Genomic DNA, 10,331 nt, shown 5'->3' on the forward strand with positions numbered 1-10,331 from the left:
TAAAACATAAAGGTCAAGAAATAAATAGTGTTTCTTCATTAGTGAAGGGATAAACAATAGTTAGGACCTAAATTCACGGGGATAATAGTAATTTATCCTATAAATAACAATGATGATATTTTTTTAAAATTGGAAGCAATTTTGGGTTATTAATTTTAGGATAAATTACACCACAACATCTGAACTTTTTTAAGTTTTATATTCTGATATCTCAACTTTTTTTTCTTTCGTATGAGTGTTGCAATTTTATAAGAAGTATCAAATTAGTGTTTTTATCCATTTTCGAATCACCGCTAGTCAGGCCAAAAATCATCGATCAACTGAAATGATTCATTATTTTAATTTCATATATAAATGTATCATTCACACAATCATGATTTTTAATCAATATGACACATGAAATTAAATGAAAACGAGATGCGTTTTTGTTTTTCAGCACACTAGTGACCAAAAAACGGCAAAACACACTTTAATACATTTTGAAAAATTGAACACCGATATGAAAAAAAAATCAGACTCTAAAATAAAAATTTGGAGAAGTTCAAACACTCATTGGTATAATTTTTTCTTAAATTTTTTTTTGAGCGAAATATTTTTTTCTTAAAATTAAATGGTTAAAGAAAGCGCGTAAAATCATCATCCAATAAAATAAAATGAAAAAGGGAAGCTAATAATAACACTCAGCTCGCGCGGGAACACTTAAACATAGGACCATAAACAACAACAGTCAAAAACTAACAGACAAGTGTTGGGTTAGCATTTATCATATTTCTCTTTCTCCTAATTTCCTAATTTTCTCTGCAAAATTTCAAATCTTTCTTGTTTTGATTTCAGTTACAGGTCAAATTTATCTACCACTTCGGAAAATTCCAGAGATTTTTCAATAAAATAATATATATACTTTTACATGGTTTGATCCATCTATGTAATTAACTTGTCTTAATCTTAGTTTCTAATGGGATCCCCATTAAATAATTTGGATCCCAGTTCACGATCTTAACGGTTTATCTTAACAGTTTACTGCATAGCGTATATACCATTCGATCACATTGTTGATTTCTATTGTTTTTTGTTTTGTTTTAATAAGAATCTGGTGGAAATTAGTATCAGGTACATGATTCTTTCTTGTCTTAATTTGTATTGTTCCGTTCGTATTTGGTATTATGAAAGAAATTTTTTTGAAACAAATATGATGAATTGCAGCACCATTTGCAGAAAATTTTCGTAAATGGATAGATTCAGGCAAATCGGAGAAGTACTTGGAAGTTTGAAGGCATTGATGGTCTTTCGCGACAACATTAAAATCAATCAGAGACAATGCTGCTTATTGCTAGATATATTCAATTCTGCGTACGATTCAATTGCAGAAGGGATGAAGCAGAATCTGAGATTCGAAGAGAAGAACACGAAATGGAGAATACTAGAACAACCATTAAAAGAAATTCATAGAATCTTTAAAGACGGAGAATACTACATCAGGCAATGCTTGGAAACGAAGGATTTGTGGGCAAAAGCTATTTTACTCTATCAGAATACAGATTGCGTCGAGTTTCATATTCATAATTTACTTACCTGTATCCCAGTTGTGATCGAAGCAATCGAAACTGCCGGAGAATTTTCAGGTTGGGATCAAGACGAGATACAGAAGAAACGGCTTGTATGTTCAATCAAGTATAAAAAACAATGGAATGACCCTCAGCTATTTCAATGGAAGTTTTCAAAGCAATATCTCATTACGCAGGACTTTTGCGATAGATTCGACACGGTCTGGAAAGAAGATAGATGGATTCTTCTTAATAAAATTCGAGAAAAGAAGATTTCATGCTCCACAAAGCACGAGAGACAATTAAAAGATCTTCTGTTAAAGAATTTGGAAGAATCAGAAACTTCAAAGGGGAAGTTATTACCAACTTCAGTTCTAGTCGGGTCGAAAGATTATCAAGTAAGACGACGACTCGGGAGTGGAAGTCAGTACAAGGAAATTCTTTGGCTAGGCGAAAGCCTTTCTGTAAGACATTTTTTTGGTGATATCGAACCACTTGTTCCCGAAATTTCTTCACTATTGTGTCTTTCACATCCAAATATATCTCACTTTCTATGTGGGTTCACTGATGAAGAAAATAAAGAATGCTTTCTAGTTATGGAACTTATGAGTAAAGACATGTGTAGTTATATCAAAGAAATATGCAGTCCCAGAAAGAAAACTATTCCATTCTCTCTTCCTATTGCAATTGACATTATGCTACAAATTGCTAGAGGAATGGAATATCTCCACTCTAAAAAAATCTATCACGGTGATCTAAATCCCTGTAACGTTCTTTTTAAACCGAGAAGTATGAACGCAGAAGGATACCTGCATGCAAAAGTTTCAGGGTTCGGGCTGTCATCAGTTAACAAGAACTCTTCGAATCCGGATTCATTCATTTGGTATGCGCCGGAAGTTTTAGAAGAGCAAGAGCAGACAGGAAGTAGCCAGAATTCAAAATTTACAGAAAAATCTGATGTGTATAGCTTTGGAATGGTTTCTTTTGAAACTTTGACAGGGAAAGTTCCATTTGAAGATGGCCATCTTCAGGGAGATAAAATAAGCCGAAACATTCGAGCCGGAGAAAGGCCGTTGTTTCCGCTCAATACACCTAAATATGTAACTAACTTGACTAAGAGATGTTGGCAAACTGACCCGAATCAACGCCCGAGCTTCTCATCGATCTGTAGGATTCTTCGGTACATGAAAAGGTTTCTGGCGTTGAATCCTGATTACAGTAGAGAGCTAGACCCGCTGATTCCGGCAGTAGACTATGGAGAAATGGACTCAAACCTTGTAAGGAAATTCCCACATTGGGATTCACCAGAAATAACACAAATTCCATTTCAGATGTTTGTTTGTGGAGTTGTGGAGAAAGAAAAAACAAGAGCAAATCAGAAAGAAACTTCAGAATCAGGAAGCGATAAAGCTTCAGGCAGTGGAGATGAAAATATCAACATGATCGATGATCCGATCCCGTCACTCGCATTACCATCACCCACTAGAAGAAGGTTTTCAATATCACCTGACACTCTGAGCAAAAAACCTTCATTATCAAGGAAATCATCAGATGTGGCCAGATCAAGTAGACAACCAGGTATATATTTTACACAAGCTTCATAGTGTTCATCAAACAACTATTTTGTCATTACAGTTTATAGCAATTGGAAGCTGCAATAAACTAGAGAACCAGTCAAATATAAAGAACTTACTTAAACTCAACTCTAATGAGCTTAAATAATACCTGTAAATTTGGTTATCTACAGGGATGCTCAATGGACGGTCGAGACCTCCACAACTGGCCTCTTTTGGGCGCAGTTTTAGAATGAATTCCGAAAGCCAGCTAACAATGATGGTTAGTCCAAGACTTAGGAGAACATCTTCTGGTCATGCATCAGATTCTGATCTTCCATAGATCTCACTGATAACTCATAAAGTAAGTGTCAATTTTATGTTTGAGCCTTTATAGGTCAAATATGTTAGAAAAGAACATCACCTAAAGGATGAAGAAAAAAGATTCCGAACTAGATGGAATAGCTCATAATTTTTTTCAAAAATAATTTGTGCGATATCGAGTAAAATTAAATGACGGCATACCTCGACCACACGTAATCCATAAAAATAAGCACCTTTAAGGCGTTGATTCCTAAGCATTTACATTCCTTCTGCTCAATAGCGAGTTTCTTGTGTGAATATATATGTACTCTATACAAAGTTTTTGATTCCTCAGGCTATAGCTCATCGATTTTGAACAATTGTATATCCAGTTTAACCTTTGTAATCGACTTGGATAAGCTCTGGACGAAAAAATGGAGAAATGTAAAGCAGGATCATGTCTTTCAACAGTTACTAGATGTTTTACTGGAATCGTTTGAATTCTGGTCTTCCATGGACTCATCAGCAGGACTAGCTAGGAAAGCAGTTGTCCATGCCATGAGGTGCAGCTGTTGGGAGCACCATTCAATCGGTAGTCGGCTCCAAGCATCTAGGCACTGATGCATCTTTGGCAAGCTGACGCATTTGCATAGTTTTAAAAATATCTAAAGTCAGACTCATTTTCCTCCACCGATCAGCAATCCTAGATGGATGCAGAGAGATAAGACAAGCTCGTAACAACTCAAACCATCTTTAGCACTTTCATATTTCCCATTGAATTAGCAGCTACAACCATGTTTGACTTTTGTCTCCAACAGACACTAGAAACAAACTGTCCACTATCATCAACGATCTTGTTTCCAGAAAAAGGATCAACATATCCCAATTTGTAAGAAGTGATAGGCATTGGTAGAGATCGGTAATAGCTGTAAACCTGACAAACAAGATACCAGGCAAATGTTACATTACCGGAATTGGATACAAAAAAAGCATGAGAGAAAGAAATCGATAACAAAATCAGCAAGCATAGGTAGCAAGCATTCGGTCCATTTTTTTTCTTCAAATGATCTAGAATTGGGAATCTTGCATTGTAACGAAATGAGAAATGTATATTTTCATTGCTAAGTATTAGAAATGCTGAAAATTCTTCATTTACTTTGTAGATGAGATACAAACACGAAGTTTGCTTCAATTAATAGTTTCCCAAACAGAGATCTTTCATTAAATGAGCAGCCAAGATATCATAATTAATTACTGAACAATTGTGTCCTAAAAGTTTAGCATTCAACAATATTGCATGTCATATTAAGGTATATATACCTCGTTAGTTTCTGAACCACACGCTATGTATCCATCCATTGTTGCTAACCCTACAAAATTCTGGACATACAAAAAAATATAACAGTCAGAACCAATAAGAAAACAGAAGCTGTTAAAGTATTTATCAGTATTCGACCTTCTCATTGGTGTGACCACTAAATGTCCGAGCACAAGCACCGGGGGACAGCCCAGTTGAGCTAGTCTTGTTGAGATCCCAGAGCTTTAGAGTATTGTCTGTAGATGCAGAAACAAGGGTTTCTGAATCTAACATTTTCACATAGCTAACAGCTTTTTCATGACCAGCTAATGTGCACCAAGGGATTTTAGTATGCCGAAGATCATAACAGTAGATCTTGTAGTCAGCAGATCCAAATGATAGTAGATGATTAGAGGAGGCAGAGAACTGAACGCAACAAATGTTGGCTGGATTCCAAATAGTACCTAGAGAATTTCTCTGCAACACAATTACATTCAAAGTTCTGCTCGAAACAGTGAAACCGAAAGCTTTCACAAAAACAAATGTAACATTCAAGAATTATACTAAGTTCTACACAAGAAGAACAGTAATTTATGTCAGTAGCAGGACAGAAGTTAGAATTCTGACTTATAAACCAGGGGTTAAGCCCATTGCCTAGGCAATAACATGCTTTCCAGTTTCCACTACGCCACCTTTGTGCTTGTGTCACATGTAGTAACAAATTATAACATATTTCATACAAAAATCAGCTCAACCGAACAAAACCGACTTTTCTGGATTTGCTATTTCGGAAAAAAGTACTGATTAGTTCTCGTTTTCCAATCGACCAATGCTCAGCCTACTTAACAATGACTACACAGCCTATTTCCATATCTCTATAATATAGCTACAATCAAAACTATGCTGAAATCTTCTCAAAAAAATAAAAAAAAACTATGCTGAAAGTTGATACTGCTATAAATAACAATTTGAATTTTCAAGAACTGTCCAAGTTGTAGAAGATAAAAAAAGATATCTAGTCTAGTTAAACGAACTGATAAAATTAGATTGCCTGCCTATTTTAGTTGGCCCAATCACATGCTGCTTGGGAAAAGCAGATGGATGAACCTCCTATAAAACATCAGTAAGTATACAAATAGCACGGGTTATGGCTTTGACAAATGATACAGTATTGTGTGTGTAGCTTCTGTATGTGTGTGATTTTTGATAATTGTCATTCAACTTGAAAGGCATGAGAGAAAAGATACCTCATTGATGCTCCACAATTTCACAGAACAGTCGTCGCTTCCACTAGCAAACATCATGGGATCAGCTAGCGAAAAGTCTACAGACCAGGCTCTCTTTTGGTGCTCCCTGTATTGAAACAATCCTTGACCAGTGCCCGCATCCCACATCTGGACGTCATCCGTAAAACTAGGTTACAAGTTGTAAGACTAAAACTATGACCAACATAAATCAAATCTACTACCAATTGATTGGAGTAAATAAGAATAATGAAAAAGATATAACAAATTACAATATACCATTTAAATTGGACAACATGAATGTATGCATCCAGGAAAACATGACTGTTATATTATTCTAGACTAATAAATTACAATAAGAATTCCTTCTTTCAGAGCGAGGATAGCTGACCAACATCAAATCATTCGTTCCAAAACCATTTTTAATATTTCATTTTCTGAACACTAATTATAAAATGAACTCAAGATATTGAACCTCAGGTGCTCAACAATGCATATATAGATTAAGCAAAATATTTGCAGGTAATATAACCTTCTTTCAAAGACATAAATCTCAAAATAAAATGCAATGCGCTGGTAAAACCAAACCTGAATTACGCCATCATAGTCAGTTGAAGCCAAATAGTTCTTGATGTAATTGTTCCAAGAGACGCAACTGAGCTTAGATTTGTTTGACAGCTCAACTACAGGATAGTGGATATCCGTGGAATCATTTAAAAGTGTGTCAAACTCAAAAACCTTGATCTTCTTTGACACCCCAGCAGCAGCAATGTATTCCTCATCCCGGTCAAAACTCAAAGAGCAGAGTACATTTGTAGAGCTCAGGAGATCTCTATTTTTCAGCGATCCACAAACTTCAAATTTACTATAGCGAGCAAACTTACAAAAACCATCAAAAAAGGCTCCAAGAGGATCTTCAGATCTCGGGATAACATTTGATTTTTCATTTTCATTATTGATTGCAGACCACCTTTCTCGATTCCTAAGAACATCTGTATCGGATCGTGATGCAGAAGTAGTTGAACAGATTTGGGATCTCATGGAGAAGTAGGCATTGGCGGTTTTGTTAATATCTCTCATGAATGTTACCTCACTCATATTTGACACATTGGAAATAGCAACTGAACTTTTACCAACACCCAATTTATGTTCCCTCACATTGGGAAATGCCTCTCCCGTCTCAGAGAAATCAGAGGTCATCCTCAAAAGATGCCTTTTCTCAACGTCCTTAATATCTTTGTCTAGACACTCGATATCTTCAATTAATTTGGAGGCATTTGTCTGTTTTTGTTCTTTCAATAGACTGAGGAAATGAAGCAAGAGCTCTGATTCAGGATCAGTACTGTCAGGACATGCTGGTGCATCATTAGTAGAGCTTAAGTCCTGGGATCGACATATTAACTCAGACTGCAGAATTTGCCTAATATGCAAAATAAACATACGATCAATATAATATCGTTTTTAACCAAATTCCAAACAACTAACACAGTAGATAATCAAGTGCGACATGAGATACCTTGCTGTAGGACGCGATGAAGGTTCTGGGTGAAGAAACCAAAGACAAAAGCCAGCTTCTTTTGGATTTTCTGAAAGAAAATTTGATGGTAGAATCCTATGGCGCAGATCCAACATGGCAGTAGAACGCAGCTCATGCGACTCAAACCAGTTGAGCAACTGAAGCAAACAGACTATGTTAGATACTCTATTTGACTTCTACTAGGGCAGGTTTTACTTGCATTGAGTAGGTGTCTAAACATATGCCTCCATGAAAAGAAATGAAAAAAGAAATTATCTCATTTGATATTCAATAAAGTTTACAAATCTCAGCCACCTGATTATTGAAGAAAATGAGACGCCACTATGCAATTCGAATTTTGAAACATTAGAATCACAAGATTATGAGAACTAGTTTTGTGTATCAGTTATAGTTGATTATGGCACAACAATCGTAAATTTAAGTTGGAACAGGATCAGTTAAAAGTCCCAGCAGCAAGATCAAGTAGTAAGTTACTAAGTACTGCATAAGTAATGAAGCATTCACCTCAAAGAGAAGAACCCCAAGGCTATAGATATTTGATGAAAATGTGGTGATTCCTTCATCAAGTTGCTCTGGACTTCTATACCACTTCTCTTCCAGTTGAAGACTAAAAGAGAGGGACTGTTGCCTCGTTTTATTAAATAGACTTGGGTGTTTAGATTGGCTCTGGGACTGAAGTTCAACATCCCCATCTACTGCCCTAGACTTCATAAACTTGTTAATTTTTTGCTGTTTTGCAACTAAAGTATCACAGGCGCTCGTGTCTTGCTCCATTGGCCGTTTCTTTGCCAAATTGCGGAATTCAGATGTATCAGATTCTCTCTTGGCAGCTGAACCAGTGTAAGCAATTCTATTAGACGATAACAACTTAAAACAAGATGGCCGCAAGTCATTCAAGGCAACACCTTGAGAGTGTGCTAAATACACCAATTCAGCAATTTGTCTAAATACAAGCAAGTTTTCAACTTTATCTCTTCTTCGACACCCGGGTTTCAGCAAATCACTCATGCTGATCCCCTGATGTAACGACTCAGGACGAGACCCCTCAATCCTATGAGGAAAAAGCTGACTCCTTTTGGCACTTGATCTCATCAATGAATCCGAAGCAACCTTCCTAGCATAACTCATTCTTCCTTCGCCATCCCCCAAACCCGGAATGCCAAAAAAAGGAAGAACATCTACATTTCTGGTGACAGACCCCTTTCCTTTCAACCCTTTGTTTAGCAATCTAGTCGAATCCTTATCTACCGTAAAATCGTTTATCGAGCTCTCCGGCCAATCACTCCTCAAAGATGCACACACCATAGGTGAACCTAATAGATTACAATCCTCTAATTTCATGGGAACATCACAAATTTTCCCCTCAACTTCTGCATTTCCATTAGCTCTATCAACTTCCTCCCTAATTCCTTCCATACTGCAAAAATTAACCTTATTCAACAGCTATATCTAATCCAGTAAATTCCACAAAGAGTTCATGATAAATTCTACATGGAACAAAGGTGCATTATTTAAAAAGATAAAAAAAATTAAATTTGCATGAACAAATTACAACAATGAGTAAAATAATCAATAAAGAGAACTTATAATAAGATTAAACAAAAAGAAAAGAATACATACCACAGAATGAAGCGGCAGAAAAGAAAAGGCTGATTTTTTTATTATATTTTGAACTGTAAAACTGAAATTTTGAAGAAGGAAAAAAAAAAAGTAAAGTTACTGAATTCAGATATAAATATCTTCACACTATCCACTTCTCTCTCAATCAGACATCTGTGAAAGCTGCTGCATCACTCATTTCTCAATTCACCGTTTATTTTTAAATACTTTTTAAAACTATCATTGTTAATAAAAAAAAAGTTATAAAAATTATTAAACTATAGAACCAACCCAAAACTCCTGGCTTGTATTTTTAACTGAAATAAGTATACAATAAAAAACTATTTAATTTGCATGTTTAGCTAAAAGTTAGATTTGGGTTTGAGCATAAAAAATGTAGAATTTGATAGGGGTTAGATTATTTTGGTTTTGATTGATAAAATAAGAGGAGCAGATTGATACACGTATGCGGAAGATGAGGAGTGGCTACGAAAGAGTTGAGTTGGCGGCTTGCACGTGCGATGAAGGTGGCGTGTCGTACCACAGACAAAGATTGTAGTTTAACTGTTTATTCGTTGGAATGCTTCATAAAAGTTGTATGCAGTACTTCTCTTTTTTGGGCTTTCAATTTGGTGTAAATTGACTATACACAGCAGAATTATATCGCTATACAAGTTAGGGTAGACGGATCGAATCAAGTCGAGTATTGAGAATAATTTTCAAGTAGAGTTTCAAATTTATATATTAAATATTTTTTGAGTTTATCGACAATTTACGAGTTTAATCGAACTTTATTTTTTAAGCCCTATTTACATGCCTTTGAGCTTTATCAATTTGTTTAGGAGATTTCTACTGCAAACTTTTAATCTTTCTTGTCATTCTACCATTAGAATTTTGCTTTTCGTCCTCTTACTTGAATGAAATCTGGCAAGATTGGTCACTCGTTATTAACTATAAACTGTTTCAAGTTTACATATATTAACTTTTTAAAAAATCATCTGAAGTTCCGGCTGCCACCTAAGCATTTTTGGCCTGAAATATCAAAATGAAAAAAAATGAAAGTTCAGTGATCAAAATGAAAAAAAAAGTAGTTTAGTGACTTAAATGAAAAAACTCGAAAGTTCAGTGATTTTCAGGATCAATTACCCCAGAGTTTGTATACGGGGGGGTTAGATTATACACACAAGTTGAATGTAGAGGTAAATGATAATTAAAGGGAGGCAAATGTAGACTAGTTAAACGGGATTGATCCAA

General features: G+C 35.5%; 2 protein-coding genes across 3 annotated transcripts; one reads left to right on the top strand and one right to left on the bottom strand.

Annotated features, from left to right (window-relative positions):
* Positions 1-749: 749 nt before the first annotated feature.
* On the top strand, positions 750-3,881 carry LOC126686754 (uncharacterized). 2 transcript variants are annotated; one of them, XM_050380981.2, is made up of 4 exons: positions 750-1,110; positions 1,204-3,122; positions 3,292-3,461; positions 3,793-3,881. In XM_050380981.2, the coding sequence occupies exons 2-3, from the start codon at positions 1,229-1,231 to the stop codon at positions 3,438-3,440; spliced, it is 2,043 nt and encodes a 680-aa protein (XP_050236938.1). In that variant the 5' UTR covers positions 750-1,110; positions 1,204-1,228; the 3' UTR covers positions 3,441-3,461; positions 3,793-3,881. The 2 variants fall into 2 exon arrangements, with proteins under 2 accessions (XP_050236938.1, XP_050236937.1); XM_050380980.2 differs by having other exon boundaries at positions 1,216-3,122.
* On the bottom strand, positions 3,602-9,650 carry LOC126686753 (protein SUPPRESSOR OF PHYA-105 1). Its single transcript, XM_050380979.2, has 8 exons — positions 9,099-9,650; positions 7,983-8,895; positions 7,458-7,615; positions 6,530-7,361; positions 5,945-6,091; positions 4,857-5,174; positions 4,721-4,780; positions 3,602-4,334 (listed from the first exon to the last, which is right to left on the bottom strand). Exons 2-8 carry the CDS (start codon positions 8,892-8,894, stop codon positions 4,143-4,145), a joined length of 2,619 nt encoding a protein of 872 aa, XP_050236936.1. The 5' UTR covers position 8,895; positions 9,099-9,650; the 3' UTR covers positions 3,602-4,142.
* Positions 9,651-10,331: the final 681 nt, after the last annotated feature.

Source organism: Mercurialis annua, linkage group LG6, assembly GCF_937616625.2.
Source record: "Mercurialis annua linkage group LG6, ddMerAnnu1.2, whole genome shotgun sequence".
NCBI classification, from domain to species: Eukaryota; Viridiplantae; Streptophyta; class Magnoliopsida; order Malpighiales; family Euphorbiaceae; genus Mercurialis; species Mercurialis annua.